A 20,466-nucleotide genomic window follows, 5' to 3' on the forward strand; every position below is an offset into this window, starting at 1 on the left:
TCGCTCGCTTGCTAAAAAGGCTCCCTCTGTTTACATTCAGGTCATTTAGGGCGGTCAACTCCTCAGAAAACACTGTGATAGTCGCCGTCGTGAAAAGGTACATGTTTGCTCTCTTTGTTTTCTCCTTCCTTTTTTTTTTTTTATTGTCCCTTTTGGTAGCTCATGATTAGGGGGGGAAATGTTGGGAAGAAAAAAAAAAGAAAAGATGAAAACGTAGTGTGTATGTCTGCAGCCTGTCATCTGCAGCAGCCCTCAGATGTTCTCTAAACAAGCATTTATCATGAGCTGTTTTGCTTCTAACATATGTTTTTTGTGTTGTTTTTTTTTGTTGTTTTTTTCTAAGGCCAGACAGAGAGGAAGCCTCTGTGATGCCACTGATCAATGCTGGCTTTAATAGGGTAAGCTTAAAGGACACAGTGTATTTTATTCTGCCTGGTTTTCCACTGATAAGCATCAGATTTGCAGCTGATGATTTATTTTATTTTTTTTTCCATGGGAGATGAAAGACATCGATGATGCTCCTTCCCCCACCCCCACCCTTTTTTGTTTTGTTTTGTTTTGAGAATGTACCCACTTGCCGATACGTGGATTAGCATCGCATATTGTCGGTTTTATTTATCCACTTTTGACTGGCCTGTGCTGCTCTGACCCTTAGAGGTATGTGGAAAATGTCAATTTGATGGCCTGCTACAACGAGCTGCTACAGCTGGAGCACGGAGAGGTGCGGGCACAGTTCAAACTGAGGTGAGTCATGCCTCCAATTACGCTACATTGTAGTTGAGCTCTATATCAGTGGTGAAGTTTGCTTATCACGTTTAAGCTTTCTACACCTCATTGCCCACACACACACACACACCCCTCCTAACCCCACATCCTTGGACACTCACAGACAAAAAAAAAAGGTCTGCAGTTGCAAAGATACTCTTTTTATACTCTAACACGCATAATACTGCTGAATGAATCCCTTAAGATTACAGTAAGTATAATGCAAATGCTGCAAGTGCTGTGCATTGAAGTTCTGATTGGCTCACTTGAAAAATACTCTAAAAATAAAAAATCACAGAAACACCCCATATCATACAATATGTAATGATAAAGAAAATGTAAAAACAAAACCTATTTATAGCAATGAAGCGACATGCAGCTTGTGAGAATGTTTTACTAAAATAAAGCTAATGGAGAATGTTTTTCAGCTTAAAAGCTTTTTTTTCTTTTTTTTAAATGCGTTTTTAACTTTTCTACAGTTGACCACACATTTATTCACACTCCTTACAGATTTAGTTCTGGAGTAACCTTTCCATTTTTACCAGCATGTTTCCTCTGACTGGCAGTAACATTATCTGTTTGAAGTGTCCTGACTTGAATCTGACAAAGATGCTAAAGAAACTGAATCTTAGGTTGGTGGAGACGAGGCCTCCAGCCTTTAAACATTTGGCAAAGAGAAATGGTTAAAATATCAGTGGAAACATGTAAACGGCTGCTCAGCAGCTAGAAGAACGGTGACATGCATGTAATACCAAAATAGAGTTTCTTATTGAATATTGTGAAGAACAGAAATAATATTTTACATGTATTTTTTTTTTTTTTTACAAAATTAATACTCATTTGTACACTTGTCATTTCCCATCACAAACAACTATTTGGTTAAATTAAAAAAAAACAAAAAAAACCATAAATGTGCCAGAGGTATGAATAATTCTAACTTCACGTCTTAAAATATGATCTAACATTAATGTCTTGATGCTGTTTTCTTTCTCTACCAGGGCTAGTAATGCCATTTTCACAGCTCTGGAACAAAGCCAAGACGCCATCGAGATCACTTCTGAAGATCAAGTAATTCAGGTGGGGATTTATTTCATTTGTTTTCCCCTCCAACCATGTGTGTGCGTTTCATTCTCTCCCTTTGTTCTCCTCAGACCCTTTTTTTTTTTTTTAAGCTCCTGTTCATGTCTTTGGATCTCATTCAGGAGTAATAGTAGATTCTGTCATTTAAATGCTCCCAAAACACTGCAGCTTGTGTTTTCAGGATGTTTTCTTCTTGATCTAATGAGCTGAAAATGTCTTTTTTTTTGTATCTTTCTTTTCTTCAGTTAATTAAGAAACAGTAGTTAACTGTGCCTGAACTCCTCACTTTTCTTTCCCTGCCTTTGCAGTATGTGAATCCTGCCTACGAGTCCATTATGGGCTACCAACAAGGCGAGCTAGTAGGGAAGGAAATAATAGAAGTGCCTAAAAGCGAGAAGAATAAGCCTGATCTCCTCGAAACGATTAACTCCTGTATACGAAAAGGAAAGGTAACGCGTGCTCTTCACACTTCCACATCCTTCATATCAGCCCACTTTGTAATTGTAGCCGTCTCCGGCGCACGTTGCCTCGCAGTCGCATCGCTTGTGTAAGCACCCCAGACATTCGCATCCCCGCGCGCACGTGCTCCGTCGGCCTGCGCCGCTGGTCATCCAGCAGCTCCGTTTCATGTGCAGTAATCTCACTACACAGAGCGCAAAGGTCAATCCGGGACAGCCTAACAGCAGGAAGGGTCTTTTTAATCTGCGGGTGGGAGGGGGTGGACATGAAACGAGCGCGCTGGACTCCAGTTGCGCTCGCTCTCCCCATTAAAGCGAGTCGCCGTTTTCTGAGCCGCTCTCCTTCTTCACCACCTGTTGCACACAAACGGGACACTTTCAACTTTTCACTTTTCTTTTTTTTTTTTCTTCTTTTTTTCAATCGCACGTTGCCAAGCCGATGTGTCTTACAAAGGGTCCGTCGGCCCGCTGTGTTGTGTTGTGTTCCAGGAGTGGCAGGGGATTTATTATGCCAAAAAGAAGAATGGAGACAACATTCAGCAAAATGTGAAAATCACACCTGTGATTGGGCAGGGAGGGTGAGTGAGCTGGAGAATAAATCGCCTCCGTTCATCACACCGTTTTGTTTTAGCGGATGTAACGTTGTGCCTTTGTCCTCCACAGAAAAATCAGACACTATGTGTCTATCAACAGGCCTTTAAATGATAATAATAAGGTGAGATTGGCGGTTTTTGCTAAACAATGAGAAGGGTTTGTTTTGTTTGCATGTGTCAATGTGTCTTTTCTCATTTGTCTGCACAGAGTGATAAATCCGCTGATCGTGTGCAGGCAGAGTCACAAACAGGTGAGATTCTTAAGTTAATATGTTTTTTTTTTTATAAATATGAGACCTTTAAGACCTTTAACTTCTCCTAAGCTCTCTGTGGTAGCTGTTCACCTCTTATTTACACAATGTAATTAATAAATAAATGTCACAAAAAAACAAAGTAAACATAATATATAAATACTTTTCCCCTAAATATGTAATGAATAAATAAATGTAAAATGAATCAGTAAGTTATATATTTTTGTGTTTACAGAAACTTTGAAAACGAATCTGAAACATATAAGCTCACGCCACAATTTCTTCTTGAAAATATTTCCATTATTGTACAGCAGGATTAGATGATGACATATTTATTCTTTTATTTTTGAAGATTGTAGTACCATTTTTATTGTTATTTTACATCAAATAATTTAGCATACACTTGCGCTGGGTTTAAAATCATGTAAGAAATGACAGTCAGTGGTTATGTCAGTTTCAGCTTGCTGAGAAATAACCTTAATCTCGCTTTTAGTGGACCTTGGAAAAAGTACTTTGATGTTGCCTATTGTTCCCTGCTGCACTGTTGGCTTCAAATGCAAAAAAAAAAAAAGCCATAGCTGTGACCGATTTCAAAACTCTGCGGCTCGACGTCTGACAAGTAAACAGTAAACAGGGATGGTATCTCTCGTCGGTTTGCGTCAGCGGCTCTGCTCTGTTTGTTTCTGGAGCTTTGCTTGTTGTCCCACGGCATTAAACCTCACTGCGTTTCCTCTGGGGCACCTTTTCACCTCGTGGTGTCTGATCAGAATTGGTGGATCAGAATTCAAACCTCACCTGCTAAAATCTCTACATCCTGCTGGTCATATTAATTCCTATTGTTTTAATTTTGTCTCCAGTTAGCGTATGTTTTGTAGCATTTAATTTAATTTGCACTTCTTTTCAGTGCTTACGCTTTAATTTTGCCATAAACAAGTCGCAAAACTCAATTACTATTTGTTGTCATTTCTGTTCTTTTTTTTTTTTTAATGAAAAGCCAGATGTCCATAAAAGGATTGTCTGAGTGTGCAAGAAAACAAAGAAAAGTCTCATTTTCTGTAAAAGCGCTGAGTGAGACTTTCTTTACAGCAGAACTGTTTGTCAGAAATACAAAATGTAAACTACAGTTTACTCATCTGAATCAGTAAATGCTGTATAAAGTTTTCAAAATATATTTTTTCATAATTTTTAATGTACTTCACAGTAACTCCTCTTGCACCATTTACATTTATTTCATGGATGCTAGTGATTTTGTACTTATAGGTTTTCCCTAAATAAATATACTGACTGGTAATTTTTTTTTCTTAAATTTTCTTTGCAAATTAAAAAAAAAAAAAAATAAACAGGACAAATAAATGTTCTCTGCACTTTTTGACAAAACTTTTGTCTGAAAGGTTTGGTGTCCATATATTAAAAATATGTAGTTAACTGTTTTTCGTCATTTCTAAAGACACAAGACGGAATAACACCGGGTTCTTGTGGAGCAAAAACCTTCTAGTTTACTTCAGGTTCGCTTAGTTTGGTTTAGTTATTCTGTTTTAAGTTTGTCGCCCCTGCCATTTGCCAAAAATAATAAAAAAAGTACAATTATTTGTATTATCCATATGTACACAGACATCGTCTTCACACCAAGCTTATGAGAAGCAACACAGAAAAACAAAACCGGCTACATCCTGCTCAGATATATAAAGACATGGTGATATGCAAACAAAGCATATCAGCTACATGTGCTGATGTAAATAACGCAAAGTGTTTTCCCTCCTCCAGATATACAATCCTGTAAGCACAAAGACCGGAGGAAAGGCTCTCTGGATGTCAAATCCATAACGTCTCGGGGGAGCGATGGTAAGAGTGAAGGGAGATGGATGATGGAAACACTCTGCTTCTTGTCAGCTTTCGAAAACCTGCCCAGCCGTTTGTGTTTGTGCTGCGCGTTGTTTGGATACCCGCTACGCGTTAATTAGGGCATGGCTGGGAAATGTGCTCCTTGTTTTGTCGTTGAAGACGTTTCCTTCTTCCATCCTAACAGCTAGCTCACAGAGAAGACACTCCTCGATGGCCCGAATTCACTCCATGACGATAGAGGCTCCCATCACCAAGGTGGGTTCATCCCAGTCCCCCTCTGTCATATGATCATCTCTTACCGTCTCATGACTGCACACTTGTATTCTAAAAGTGCTAAAAAGGCCATGAGCGCTTCTTGTACCACCGCCGAAACGGAGTGTGGAAGTCACACACACGCTCACACACTGGCTGTTTCAAGTGGAGATGGGTTGATAAAATGCCACATTTCATGCACAAGACAAGTAGGAGCACGTTGGATCGGAATGACCCGCCGTTTTAAGCGGTTTGTGTAGTTTGGATGGTCCGACGCAGCACAAGTCCCCAGGGAGGGGGGTCATATGACACACTGTGGTTCTTCTGCTGTATCATTTGACTCTGCAGTCGATCCCTGTGGGTGTCGTCCTCTGGAGATTAGAGCAGTGATACGACTGCTGTGTGTGTGTGTGTGTGTGTGTGTGTGTGTGTGTGTGTGTGTGTGTGTGTGTGTGTGTGTGTGTGTGTGTGTGTGTGTGTGTGTGTGTGTGTGTGTGTGTGTGTGTGTGTGTGTGTGCGTGTGTTTGTGTGTGTGTGTGTTGGGGGGGTTGGGAAATGTGCGCAAGCAAATTAGTTCAAATTTGTGTTTTTGTACATGCTTTGATGACCTTGCCATTGGTGCCCATTGTTAGAGTCGACGTTACTTTTTAGACTTCTTTGAGAGAATGCATGTCGGTTATAAAAGTATACACATCTTTACATGGTTTTTTTTGTTGTTGTTTTTTAGCTTAGATAGCGATTTATCTATTTAAGAGCTGGAAATAACCTTTTAGCTTTTTATATATATTTAAAAAAAAGCTTTTCTTTGTGCTTCCCTGGAAATTTTAAAAGTTTTTTTTTTTGTTGTTTTTTATTTATTTTTTATTTCCAATTCAACTGGCATTTTTGTGTTGCTGGTGCCAGTTGTAGCTCGGATTACAAAAGGGATAGAAATCTGAAATTTGAATAAATCCCAAATGAGCAACATTTGGAAGAATATTTTGCAGGTTTGCTGTGGTTGTTCTGAAAAGAAAAGCCATATTCAATCAGCTTTAAAAAGAAGTTGAATAGTATAATATGCAAGGAGATATGAGTAATATATAAAAAAAAAACACTGTAGACTTTTGGTAGCCTGCCATGGCCTCCTGGGATTTTTATTTCTTTATTCCCAGCCTAATTTCATGTGCTTATTTAATACAAAATGAGGTTTTGTTGTTTTGTTTTTTCCCCACAGATATCTGTAGCTGCCATTTCTTTTAGTTTAGTTCAGGCCACATATTTAGAAGCGTCAGCATTTTCCTGCTCATTAAAACCAAGACGTCCTCGTTTGCAGTCAGAATCGGCGGTTCCTCTGTCTGTGCAGGAGGCGTGACGCTTTTTCTGAAAGTTATATCGATCATCTATACGCCAATAACTGCCTGTTCCTTCCTGCCTCACAGGTTAGCAGTATCAGCTCTGAGGAGTCACAGGGATGTCCCGACATGTTTACTCAGCGACATGCAAAATAAAAACAACAGCAAAACAAAAAACAAAAAAACATGTGGAATATAAAAAAAATAGCAAAGTTACCAATGAAACACTGGAATCTTTTTGTTTTTTTTTTTTGCTGTGGGGGTCGTTGTGGTTTTTCCATGGGTGCTCAGCTGTATTTTATGACCTTTTTTCTCCTTGTGTGAAACAGCAGGAACGGGCTGTTTGCAGACAGAGTCCAAAGGCTTTAAATGACCCAACATGCTGTACAGTGGTGCTGGCTGGAGTGTGTTTTTTGGCTTCGTTTTTGCCACTTTTTTTTTTTTTTCTGCAGTCCAGCCAGAAAATTAAAACATTCTGATTATTTCAGTCTGCTTTAGTATTTCTTGCACCGTTCCAACTAATATGGCTGTTTTGGGGTTTGTTTTTCTCTCTTTCCTCAATCAGGTTATAAACATCATAAACCAAGCACAGGAAAGCAGCCCCATGCCTGTGGCAGAGGCCTTAGACCGGGTGCTGGAAATCCTGAGGACCACCGAGCTGTACTCCCCACAGCTGGGCACCAAGGATGAAGATCCACACACCAGCGACCTCGTCGGGGGGCTGATGACGGTGAGTGGCAAAATTCGGTGTGGATTCTCAGTCATCGTCACGCTTGGTAAGCGGCAGTGCGGTTTTTTTTATTCCTGGGGCATGAACTGAAAAGGTTGTTGTACACAACATGACTCCTGCTGAAACATATGTGATCTAGTAATAATAATAATAATAAGATTAGGAGTGTGTGATTATTATTATTATTATTATTATTATTATTATTATTATTATTATTATTATTTCCAAAGAGGAGGAGGCAAAGAAAGATTATCAGACACTAGTGGTGAAGAACAAGAAGTAGTGCCAAGTTGGCAGTCTTGGCAACAAACCCAGAGGAAGTGTTAGATTGTCCTTTGTGCTCCTGTAGGCTGGAGAGGAAAGCCCACCCCGCCCTTTCTCTCTCCCTCTGTCTCTGCGCACATACACCCAGCAGCACTCGTTTCCCTCTCCACGACCACAGGCCCAGAAACATCCTGTTCTTTGGACCAGATGAACACGCACGGCTTTACTTTTTACGTGAGCTCCTCTGTGACGAAGCGGCGGCGCCAAGGTGCTGGTCCGTCACAAAGAAGATTTGACCGGTAGAGGCGATAAAAGCAGGGGCGGTTTTGTCTGAGCTCACGCGGTAGAATCAAATCGATCAAGTGGAGATTGGGTTTTAAAAAAAAGGCAAATGTCTCTCTCTCTCTTTTTTTTTTTTCTTTTCTTTTTTTTGGGAGAAAAAGTCCTAAAATAGTACTGAGGCAGCAGCACCACGAGACAATGCATGGGTCAAAGATGAGCCAGTCTCCTCTTCCTTTTGCACTTGTGAAGTAAACATTTCCCATTGTGACACACACCCATGCACTCGCTAACACCCAGTGTGTGCTGTAACCTGTGCTGTGCGGAACAAGTCTGACAGAAAACCAACATAAACGTTACAGCACACCGGTCAACTTTATCCGAAACCCAAATATCTAAAGTTTTCTTTTAGTTCAAATTTTCTTTAACGTTTTTTTTTTTTTTTTGTTTTTGCACATATTTTATTCGATGGGAGCTGTTCAGATGAGACTGTTTCCCCCCCCCCCCTTTTTAAGTGCTCATGTCTGCAGGATTAACCACATTAATTTCACACAGAAGCCTTGATTTATTTTGTGGTTGTACTTTGGATTTTTCAATTAAGAATCCAATTTGGAAGACCTTTTCTTTAAAAGTTCAAACATCTGGGAATTCTAACGTTGGAGTACATTTTAAAAAATTTCCGACCCAACGAGCAACTAGAAAGGTCACGATTGTTTCTCTTGATGTCCAAATTCTTAACAAGCCGTCTGTTACGCACAGCTGGTGTGAGTCACAGTCCTTAGAGAGTCTGATCATTACGCTTCCCTTTGCTTGGTTGATTATTTGGGTGAGGCCTCGTTTTCCCTCTGATAAGCTCCGTCTGCTGGAACAACACACAGGAATCCCCAAAGGAAGAGAAATGACCAAGTGAAATAATTTGCTGTGGATTGGTTAACATACAGTCATAAATAATCACGGCGTCATTTCTCTATTATATCTGGTACGATTACACTTAATGTCTCGGCCGGGGCTACGCTGGCTTCTGGTGCGATCCTCCTTCCAAAGTTTGCGCTGATGATCTTCCCTCTGAGCTGAACCCCTAATCTAATGGTTACAAGAAGGCAAACTAAAGCTTCCCTTCTTGCTTCTCCTCTGAACAGGATGGTTTACGCAGAATGTCAGGAAACGAATACATCCTCGCCACAAAGCGTGAGTTTACACAAACGGTTGACCGCAACCAAAACTTTACCGGGTTGCCTTTTCCCTCTACTCTGTTTTGCTAAGATTTTTTTATTTTTATTTTTTTGCTTTTCTCCTCTTTTTTTTTTTATTTTCATTTTGCTCGCAGAACCCCACCATCTGCCAAGTCACCTGGCGACCCCTCTGTCATTAAACGACATCCCCCCTCGGATCGCCCAGACCATGGAAAGTGAGGACTCGTGGGACTTTGACATCTTTAGCTTGGAGGCTGCGACCATGAAACGGTGAGACCTCCCAGTCTCAAAGGATGACCACAGGTGTTTTCCTGTTGTGGAAAGAGTTTTCTCACTGACGTTTCCGTCCTAAATCCTCCCGCAGGCCTTTGACCTTCTTGGGCCTCAAGATTTTCTCCCGCTTCGGAGTGTGCGAGTTTTTAAACTGCCCTGAAGCTACGTTGCGCTCCTGGCTGCAAGTGATTGAGGCCAACTACCACTCCAGCAACTCCTACCACAACTCCACCCACGCGGCCGACGTCCTGCATGCTACGGCATATTTTCTCTCCAAGGAGAGGGTGAAGGTAAAATGGGAAATGTAACATTTTAAGTGCACATAATTATGAGGATATCTTTTTTTTAATATTCTTAAATAATGATACAAAATCATGTGAGTTAAAAAGTTGATGCTTTTCTTGAAACGTAGTGAAGTGTGTAAAAGTTTTGAACCAGCTTTCATTTCTTGAAGTTGTTATTCAAAGTCGTCTTGAGACATTCAGGCTTTCTGAAAGTCTTGTAAAGTTTTTCTTGGACTTTGGCCGCTTACTCAACATTTCAAATGGGATATTTATGCCCTTTTTTTGCATGTCATCTGTTTCCACTTCTGTAGTTGCATCTATGAAAAATACCAAACATAACAGTTTTCCGTAAAAGTTGTCTTTTTCCTGCACCAACGTAGGGATTCTCAGAGAATCAGGGAGCTAAAAACATGTCATAAGAGTTAACGCAATTAATTTCTCCTATGTTGCTTCATTTTGTTTGCCGGGTCCTTCTTCTAGTCTGCATAATATTCTGTTACGCTCACATCTGGCTACTTGGAGATTAAATGCATTAGTTTGTGGATTAAAACAATTTTTATTGCGTAAATTGTGAAAGTATTCATATCTCAAACAGTTTTTACATTTTCCTATGCTACAACTACAATTTTCAGTGTATTTTATAGCTATGTTTGCTTTTGTAATGCGACACAAAGTAGTGAAACGTGTATGCAATTTCTCTGCAGTTTAAATTCAGCTGTACATTATAGATCTGAGGCTTGTTAGAGAATATTAATGTTCAAACTGCATCATTAAGTGCAAAGAGCAGAGTTGGAGCATTTTACAGGACTCCGTTCTATCCATCATCTAAAAATGAAGAGTGTGGCACATCTTCGAGCCGACAAGGAATGAAAACTGTGATAATGTCTACTCCACAAAGTAGCAAGAAGAAAGCGACTGTTTATTAGAAGGTCGGAAAATTACCTTTCAGAGTCTGCAGAACGCAGCAAACATGCTGCAGAAGGCATTCTTGTCGGATGAGATCCGAATTAAAACCTTTTTGCCAACATGCCAAAGGAAATGGCTGGTGGACATAGCAGTGGCAGCATCATGGTGTGGGGATGCTTATTTTCAACAGAAACATAGAATCTGTTCCTGCTCAGGGGAAGCTGTCCTGGGCAGAAATACGGATCTCTGCATGTGGATGGTGATTAAGAACAAACAACCCCCATATCAACGTAAAAATCCCAGTGAAAACACATTGACATTGTGGTAATAACGTGAATCTGGGTGGCATTCGGCTTTTGCAAGCATCTGTATGCACTGTACATGTTGCGTCAGTGGTAACCTAGTTTATACCTAAATGCTACATAGTATTGGGGCTGCCACACCAAGGTAATGTGGACAGAACGGTCCATCAGTTTCATCTCAATCCTAGAGAGTCACGGTTTTGCCCAAGTGTGTCAGTGGTTCAGTAACGTGTTGACGGTCGGGACTCGGTAAGCCGATTACCCAAAGCATCTATTTCTGATCTCGGCCCAGTGATCTCTCGGGGCTTTAGCCGGTGAACTGTGAAGTTACGTCACACGAGGTTAATGAGTCCCAGGAATTCCATAGGTCAGCGTTTGTGTTGAAGGTCACTTCTGCTTTACAGACCACTTGTGCACTTTAAGAACTTAAATGCTGCTATTATTTTCGTCCGTGTGCCCAAATGGACAGTTGGGCAATAGTTAAATGTTCTATGATAAAGAAAAATAAAAGCTACTGTCTTATTTAGCAGACCTGCACATAACCGCCGCATGCAGCCTAACTGTTTGAGTAAAGTGATTCTTTCTCATCGGTTTTGGTTTAAATCATCACCTTTGGTTTCAAAGATGGCGAGGTGTTTTATTCTCAGTCTCTAACATCTATTTCTCAAAACCTGTTTGTCCTGACAGCAAAGTTTGGATCCCATCGATGAAGTGGCTGCTCTGATCGCCGCCACCGTGCACGATATTGACCACCCTGGCCGCACCAACAGCTTCCTGTGCAACGCAGGAAGTGAGCTGGCCATTCTGTACAACGACACAGCTGTGCTAGAGAGCCACCATGCTGCCCTGGCCTTCCAGCTCACCACCAGAGATGATAAGTCCAACATCTTCAAACACATAGAAAGGTGAGGAGATGTGTTTTAATCAGAGGAGATTATCTCAGAAATGCATTTTTTTCAAAGTTCATACAGAAACGTACAGATGCTCAGACACTAGTGAATAAAAGCCACAGAACTCTGTAAAGAAAATAAAACTCTTCAGATGGAGTTTTTTTTTTTTTTTTTAGAGGGATCTTATACAGACAGGAAGTTTCTCCATGGTTGCATCACAAGAAAGTAGAACATCATAAAAAAGTTACTTGAATAAAGTTCAAGTTCTTATGGACTATTCACATTTTCTAATGAACTGAATGTTGAATTTTAATCGACAGTCGTCAAAATTAATGATTTAAAGCATGTCACTGTGTGTGAATCTGGGATTTTTCTATATTGCACAGAATTACTGAAATAAGATAACTTTTTGATGATGTTCTATTTATTATTGACGCATAGTAGAAAAAAATTATTCCGCTTGGAAATCTTTTGGCATTTTTTCTTTTAGAAAGCATATTAGATTTTTTTTTTTTTTTTTTAAATAAGCCCTTTACACAAACTTTAAAGTGTAGTTTTATAAACTATCATTTGGGTACGTGGCTGCAACCTTATAATAACATTCTTATAACAACGTTGTATAACCGTCTTAGCACAAAAAAAAAAAAAAAGTCTCATTTGGCAGCTTTTGTGCTGAGACTCTTTTGCTCTGCATTACAAAAAGGTCCATATTCAGATTGTAGTTGGTGTTATTTACTATTGTTTCATTTAAATAGAGTGCATTCATCATTATTCATAAGTCTTTGGGAGCGACTTCTGTTAGGAAGGGCAACAGGCAGTAAAGCAAGTCTGAATTTCTGCTGATGAAAGATCACAGTGTGTGTTTGTGCGCATGTTTGTGTATTAGCACTGGCGGGACAGTAATGTGATTTGAGCCCCAAAACAGAATAGCTCACATGTGCTGGTCCCCTCGGAGGGGGGCAGGGGAGGGGGGTCACGGCGGAGCGACGAACAAAGCAGCCATTCATCGCCACCGTCACTGTCGTCAGAAGGAGAAAACTGTTTACACGGGTTTCCATGCTACTACTCACCACGCTGTCCCTACCTCCTTCTGTTCCTCCTCCCATCTCTCTCTCTCTCCCTCACCCCCTTGTTGTCTTCTTCTTCTTCTCTTCAGGAACGAGTATCGATCGTTACGACAGGCCGTCATAGACATGGTCCTCGCAACGGAGATGACCAAACACTTTGAACACGTCAACAAGTTTGTGAACAGCATCAACAAGCCGCTGGCTGCTCTGGAGGAGAACGGGGTGAGATTTCACGTGATGGCACGACAAAACACTGTCATTTTATTACAATAACAATGTAAATTGCGTTTACAGAGGTAATTTTACTAAATTTCCCATTTTGATTTCTTTCCAAATAGAAAGCAATATAACTCTGTCTCTAGAGATTCATAAACCAGCAGCAGAGAGTCAACAGAGACTTTAGATTTTAAAGTGATAATCATAGGAACATAGTAAGTGGACGTACGACCTGTTGGTTCTTGTGTTAGAGAGCGGGAGAATTTAACAACCTGGTTCTATCTTTACCGTCTTTGTGCGGAATGCTCAACATGGATATTAAAATGTTTTCGGGCGTGGGCGTTACCGACGCCCACGCCCCCCGCACTTTTTTTTTTCAACCGTTAACCGTTCCAACGGTTGCAAAGACGCGGTGAGGTGATTCTCCGAGCTGTCTTTAAACGCACCACCAGCTTAACGCCTGTTACACCTGTGGATCTGATCACTGATCAGAACCTGCTGCAGAGCAGAGCTTCACGGTCTGCCGTGTTCAGCAACTAGCGAGACCCAAAAAGAAAACAAGAAAAAAAACAAAACTTTGCACTTTTCTTCTAAACAAACCGAGTAAAGTGATTAGCAAACTCTGCTGCACGCAGATAATGGTAGCAAAATGTTGACCAGCTAATGCAGTATGTCATATTAAGCTAGTTAACAACACAAACTGTTGTTAACTAACCTATTTTTCATCCATTGCTAGATAGTTAGTACGAGGAATAAACCCAGCTCTCTTTCATTTATGTACAGAAGTGGTGCTCGCTGTTTCTTTCCACATATTTAAAAGAAATCTTTATTTTCACAATAGAATAAGAAATATCAGGAAGCAGACATTAAACCAGAGGCCAGCAGCAGGGTAAGGAGGGATTATAATGTGGTGAGAAAACGAGATCTGTTACAGGAAGAAACCAGGCAGGTATCCGAACAGGGTTTTTACAGATATTTCAGAATTGCACTCATTCGCTCTCCAAACTATTTTTGACTGACTTGTAGGTAGCACAGCGAGAAGGCCGTATCCAGTTTATATTTAGGCTTTTTAAAAATTGTTTTCAGATATTACTCGTGTTCAAAAAGGCAGCAGATGTAGGGCATTCAGTTTTTATTTATCTTGACACATTTGCACATCTGTGCTGTCACATTTGCCTAATGTAGTGTCGTCACTTTCTGTGTTCAAATTAAATTACGAGGTTCCTTGCCATGTTACCCTTCACTTTCATTCCATTTTTTCTGTCCTAAGTAACAGTAGGACTTTCACTTCTTTTCACCCCCTCGCTTCTGAGATGATGGTTACTCCCCAGTTTTCAGGCCTTTTTTTTTTTTTTTTTTTTTTTAAAGACGGGTTTAACACCAATAAACTATGTTTTATTGCACCGCATTTGAGTCCAGTGTACTCAAATAAACAAGACAGGCTGACGAAGCAAAACAAAAAGCATGCATTCTGGATTTATCAGAGTATACATTTCCATCTGAAAGGATCTGGAGCGCCGGGGGTTCTGTTCATCCTAACATCCTGCGTTGGTTTTGTTTAGGGAAGCAGTGACGAGGAGACTGTCAAAAGCGTCCTGACGTCCCCGGAGAACCGGATCCTCGTCAAGCGGATGCTGATCAAGTGTGCAGACATCTCTAATCCGTGCAGGCCCCTGGAGCTCTGCATAGAATGGGCTGGCCGCATCTCAGAGGAGTATTTTGCACAGGTAAATAGGTTTACTAAGGACTATAGATGCAATTTCTAGAATTAGACGCTTGTCTTTTTTTGGTGCAATATGTTAGTAATAGACTTTTTAGTGCTGTCGGACAAGATGGTCACTTGTGCTCTTGTCTTTGCCGCAGACGGATGAGGAGAAGAGACAAGGTCTACCGGTGGTCATGCCTGTGTTTGACAGAAACACGTGTAGCATCCCAAAGTCCCAGATTTCCTTTATAGACTACTTCATCACAGACATGTTTGATGCATGGGATGGTGAGACAACACGACATCACATAAACAACAGAACCGCTGTACAAACATGTTTTTTTTTACTTCCTTACAATTCCTTGACTGTTTACAAATGTAATTTGGAAAGACAGACTTACGATGGACTAAAAGGGATGACTGTATAAAATCCGGCTGAGTCTGAGTTGGGCGATGCTTCAACTAAGGATGCACCGATGAGACTTTCCTGGCCGACACCGGTTTCCAATTTATTTTTTTTATAAAGGTTGGACCTGCTGATTACTCTGCTTCCACCCCACGTTTTGAAATAAGTGGAAAATGGAGAAATTACAAGGTTATCCACTGGCATTGTTAATAAATGTCCCCAGTCTTTATTTGATGTTGACCAAACTCTAAAGCATTTGTCAAAGCATTTGCTGTAGATTGAAGGATTTATAGACCAAATATGTTATGACGGGGAAACAAATCCAGCTTTTTTTTTTCTTCTTTTTTTTACATTTGGCCTTCCCAAACACCGATCAGAGACGATTAACAATACGTGCATCTATTTCTAAGATGTGTTTACAGGTGAAGCTTACGTACTGAATACTTTTTCTGTCCAAAAATTAGCTATGTGTTGTTTCATTTCACTTTAATGTATCAAAGCAATGTGAGATACTAGATGGTTTATGTTGTTCTGTACATATGCTTGGTGTCACAGTGAGGACACTTGCTTTTTGCCATCATATGTGAGATAATTGCGTATAATTAGATATTTCAATTATAGCAGCGTTGCGATTTTAATCTCATAGCTGCCACTATTTTCCAAAATTTTACTTGTCCCGGAGAGACGCATAAGAAAAGCTCTTAAACTTCCTAACAACCCTGTGGACTGATTCCATTCCAGTAATTTCTTTTTGTGTGTAAATGCAGCATTATATGCTACACAGCTGATCTGTCTGCCAGGTTTGAATCAAATGCGTCTTGGATTGAAAAACTAACAGCTTTTCTTATGATAGTTTGATTTTTAAAATTGGATTATAAAACACACTGAGGTTTGTGTAAAAAAATAATACTAATAAGGATTTTGCTGCATGTCTCAGGAGACAGAAGGTAAGGGTGATGTTTGTGTTTTTTCACTCACGCCGCCTCCCCTCTCTCCTTTCCAGCTTTTGCGGACCTCCCCAATCTTATGCAGCACCTGGACAACAACTTCAAGTACTGGAAAGGCCTTGACGATCGAAAGCTGCACACCCTGCGACCGCCTCCGGAGTAGCCGCTCGCTCGCAGCGTTCGGACCCTGGCACCGCCCCGAAAACCCCGGGTGCAGAACCTTCTTCTTTCCTGCTGGGGCGTCTCTCTCCCCACCCACCCTGTCAGCCCAGCCCAGCCCAGCCGCACAGGGACTCCTCGCCTTCACTCTCCTGCTTCTGTAGCACGCCGAGCGCCCCACATGTCCGTCCACAGCAGAAAAACGCACAGAGGGACTTCCTGACACTGCCGAAGTGCTGCTGGCTTCTCACAGGCCCGTCGGATGGGAACTGTAACCGTCGGATACGGACATCCAGCATCCTCATGAACTTCTCGTGCCTCATAGGCATTCGCAGTGTCGCTGTTGGCACGACTGAAAGAAGGACGGAGGAGGGGAGGCTTTTGGGGGGGGGAGGAGGGGTTGGGTCCTCACCGGTCTCTGTGGCAAAGCATCCATCCTCTGACTACCGCGTAGGCACTCCTGCCTGCCTGTGAAGTTGCTGTTAGCATCTAAAAAAAACAAAAACTGTCTAGTCCATTTAAGGCCATGTAATCACTTCTTCAACCTCTAGCTCCTGCGCTCGCAGTGAGGCAGAGCCGCTCCTAGAAACCATCGGAGGCCACGTCATGAAAGTACACTCCACCGCTTATTTTATTTTATTATTTTTTTTGTTTGTTTGTTTGTTTTTGTTTTTCAGGCAATATTTCCACATGTCCTTCAGAAACACAAAGTTGACACACGGCTGTCATAACAGAAATGAGAGCGGACGCTTCCTTCATGGGTCAGGGGTGGACCTTTGTCCCAGGCCCACTGCTGAGAGACAACAACATAAAGAAGAGAAAAACTCAATATAGGTATCTAATTACAGGTTATTTAGTGTGCTAATATTTTTCTTAAATTTCCATGTTTTTCTATAATAAAATTCACAAACAAATTAGTAAATGTGTAAGAGCAGAATGAGTTTAGAATTAAAAAAAAAAGAAAAGCCAAAGCTATTAAAGACGAGTACTACTACTACTACAACGCTCAAAAATTTACAATTATTATTATTCATGCGACCTTATTAAACATTTTTTTTTGTTTTCTTATCAAGAGTACAGTACCAGTTTGAATAAACGAATGAACCCTTTTGTATTGCACTGTATACAACATTAGAAGTGTCTACGTCTCAGTGATTTGTCCAGGAACGGGATGTTGCGTTGGAGAATAAGCTGTTTTTCTGTTGATCATCAGGAGATCGTCTGCTTGTGTGAACGCGTGTGGGAGTTTGGTTTTCAAATTTTTTTTAATTTTTTGTTTGTTTTGTTTTTATTTGTTTTTTTTTCTTCTTCTTTTTGGTCGCTGGTGTGTGAGTGCGCGGGTGTGTTCATTGTTACAGCAATCCCATACTCTTGGTTTGATGCTGTAAAACCGCTTGACATTTGACAACAGCAGCAGAAATATGTGAAAATCGTTTTGGACTTGAACAATATTTTTTCTTTTTTTTTTTTTTTTCTTTTTTTTTTTGTCCTCCCAGAAATTTTTTGTATCTGGTTTGTCCTACTGAAGAAGAAGAAGAAGAAAAAAAAAGACTGCCTTATTTTGTACAATATTTATACAGTACATCCCACTGTGCAACTGCAATGGACATCTGGAGTTTTTTCTTATAACACCGTCAGAAGGTTACCTTCAAGTAAATCTCAATATTTTTATAGACAATGAATTTTACACTGGATTTGCAGCAGATGAGATCAACCATAATAGCTATCTGAACACCTGTGAAGGAGAAAGCCACACAGACATGCGTATAGAGAGCCGAACGGTAAAGCAGGATGTGGATCGCAGAGTTGTCTATCACTGTCTTTAAAGCAGTCTCCTGGAGGCCAGCTTGCATAGATTTTTTTTTTTTTTCTTGTCTTTTCTTTTGATCAAAACATCACTCTATATTTGGCCAATCGTCCAACACCCTTATGCACAGACCCGGGTAACATTGTTTTGTTTTTTTTTTGTTTTGTTTTGTTTTTTTTGTTCAAAGTTGGATTCAGATTAGGATACTAATATCTATGTTAAAAGATCGATGCTTCTTGAGAAGATTTCCTCTTTAAACAGTATATAAATGCCATAACAGCTAAGCAACTACTGGTTAATGAGATGCATTAACCACAATTAATTTTGTTTCTCTCTTATGACAGAATTGTACACTTAATCAGGGGATTTGTTTGTTCCTTCTGATTCACGTTTTGTTCTGAAGGCACGGGGGGGGGGGGGGGGAAATAGAATCTATTCAATGAAAAATAAAATGTCAACTATATCCTTGCAGTGTTTTTCCTGCAACAGTTTTTTTTTTTTTTGTCTCTGGCATCTGTTCTTTCTCACATATTGTGAAAGTTTTCATGGCCTTTAAGGGTTTTTATGTTTTGCCATGTTACAAACTTGATCTTTAATGTATCTCGTCGTGGCTTTATGTGACAGCCCAGCACAAATTGGCACGCGATTACAAAGTGGAAGGAAAAGGATGCATGGTTTTCTAATTTTTTTTTTTTTAACATAAAATTTTGAGAAAGGTTGCATTTGGGTTTAGCAACCCAGAATGAATACTTTTTAACAACCACGTTACGCTGCAGATGTAAAGAGTTTTTGGGTGGGGTCTACCCACGGTGGACATCTAGAGACTAAAATTTGTGTCCTTTCTTTTCCGCAAACTAGCTCAAACTCTAGTCACATTGCATGAAGAGCATCTGGACTTTTTCTGAATCATTCTTGTGGCTAACTTTATGTTCGGGTCCAGCCCAAGTGTCAAGTCAGAGGTTTTCTTTCGTTAGCTCCAGGGAATGATTATGCAGCCATCACCAAGTTTTAACCTTCTTCTAAATGTTTGTCGCATGTCTTGTGGCAGCACAACTCCTTGTGGCTTTCTTTTTGTTGCTCTTCCATAGTAGAGGAATAAGTAAAGTGTGTAAAGATTATGTATCCTGTCAAAGGTAAGACACACCTTTTGGATTTATATCTATAAAAGAGAATTTTAGTTGGTTCATATTTTCAAAGTACGCACGTCAAGATTTGTGGTTGTAATGTGACATTAAATCTGAATGACTTTGCGATACCATAAATGAACTTGATATTTGCATTCAGTTCTACAAATATTTTAGCCCTGCGCAGACATGGAGTGTAGTTAATATCTGCTACACAAAGGAAAATGAGTGTTACTTTAAGTTTAGCAAACTCCAACTCGAAATATTACATCTAAAGTGGTTTGCTCCTTGGCATTTTAAAGAATAAGTAAATTCTGGTGTTATCGTGTAAAGAACATAAAAACTTTTCACATGTAATTTGACATCAACAGTAAGGATAACTTTATCTTCCATTTAATCGTGCTACATGTGATTCAAGAATGCTGCATCTTTAAAGTAGACGGCATAATTTTTGGAGAAAAAAAATCCAAATTAGGTTTAAAGTAACACTGATGTTCATACTTACTGCTAAAATCTTTTTTTTCTTTGTTTTTTTTTTTTTTTTTTTTTTGCAAAGCAACATGAATAGACCCAACAATGACATCCAGGCTGGAAAGAAAATGTTTCTTTTTAATAGGAAGAAATCTTTGGCGTGACCGGGCTCAGAGGACAGCCATCTGCCTCAACCAGTTGGAGGTGAGGAGACGTGAGGAGAGACAGCACCAACAAAGACAGACGGGACGGTGTTGGTCAACCACAACATTGGCTGTTGGCACAAGATGGAAAAAAAATACACTGTCCACTCCTAAATGACTTTTTGAGTCATATTGCAACTAGAACCAAATTACTTGATTTTTTTTTTTTTTTTGCAATAATTCAATGACAGTATTTTAATAGAGGTATGAAGGAGTCTCACCATGCTCAAAGATCCTGATCAGATCAAAGTGACTGGAGTCCTTTTCCCCCCAGATACTTACCTTTTTCATATGGAAAGAGGAAAAATAAGCATTCTGGTTTCATTCTTGATTATCATAAAATATGCTCAAAGTGAAAATGTTTCTTGCTATATTAAAGACTTCTTCCAAACACAGAAAGGCTAAACATCTATTATATGAAGTGAAGAATATAAAGGTGCATCAATACAAACTTTTTCTTCAACAAAACTTTTTGAATTTGAATATAAATGCACAGATCAGGCGTCTCCTGGGCCATAGCATTTTTTTCCCTTTGACATCTAACCCTTCAATTCTTATTTTGATTAAAACTGATTTCTTTCTTTTCCAACTAGACACATTAAAAGAGATTTAAAGGAGGTGGCATTTTTCAGCAGTACAGAAAAACAAAACGTTGTTTTCATTATGAT

At 40.0% G+C, this 20,466-nt stretch overlaps 1 protein-coding gene across 1 annotated transcript in view; it reads left to right on the plus strand.

The window, feature by feature from the left end:
- Nucleotides 1–18,486, plus strand: part of pde8a (phosphodiesterase 8A) — a 61,906-nt gene extending 43,420 nt beyond the window's left edge. Inside the window, exons 4-22 of the mRNA XM_014990226.2 lie at nt 41–97; nt 344–398; nt 656–744; nt 1,764–1,842; nt 2,154–2,294; nt 2,793–2,881; nt 2,967–3,018; nt 3,105–3,147; nt 4,912–4,989; nt 5,174–5,244; nt 7,138–7,302; nt 8,985–9,033; nt 9,173–9,308; nt 9,403–9,601; nt 11,491–11,708; nt 12,850–12,982; nt 14,539–14,703; nt 14,840–14,969; nt 16,091–18,486. Of these exons, the coding sequence (XP_014845712.1) occupies nt 41–97; nt 344–398; nt 656–744; nt 1,764–1,842; nt 2,154–2,294; nt 2,793–2,881; nt 2,967–3,018; nt 3,105–3,147; nt 4,912–4,989; nt 5,174–5,244; nt 7,138–7,302; nt 8,985–9,033; nt 9,173–9,308; nt 9,403–9,601; nt 11,491–11,708; nt 12,850–12,982; nt 14,539–14,703; nt 14,840–14,969; nt 16,091–16,197 (2,056 nt within the window). The 3' untranslated portion in view covers nt 16,198–18,486. The remainder of the gene's footprint in view (nt 1–40; nt 98–343; nt 399–655; nt 745–1,763; nt 1,843–2,153; nt 2,295–2,792; nt 2,882–2,966; nt 3,019–3,104; nt 3,148–4,911; nt 4,990–5,173; nt 5,245–7,137; nt 7,303–8,984; nt 9,034–9,172; nt 9,309–9,402; nt 9,602–11,490; nt 11,709–12,849; nt 12,983–14,538; nt 14,704–14,839; nt 14,970–16,090) is intronic.
- The last annotated feature ends 1,980 nt before the right edge of the window (nt 18,487–20,466 follow it).

This window comes from Poecilia mexicana, unplaced genomic scaffold (assembly GCF_051168715.1).
Source record: "Poecilia mexicana isolate PSO_F unplaced genomic scaffold, ASM5116871v1 scaffold_3, whole genome shotgun sequence".
NCBI classification, from domain to species: domain Eukaryota; kingdom Metazoa; phylum Chordata; class Actinopteri; order Cyprinodontiformes; family Poeciliidae; genus Poecilia; species Poecilia mexicana.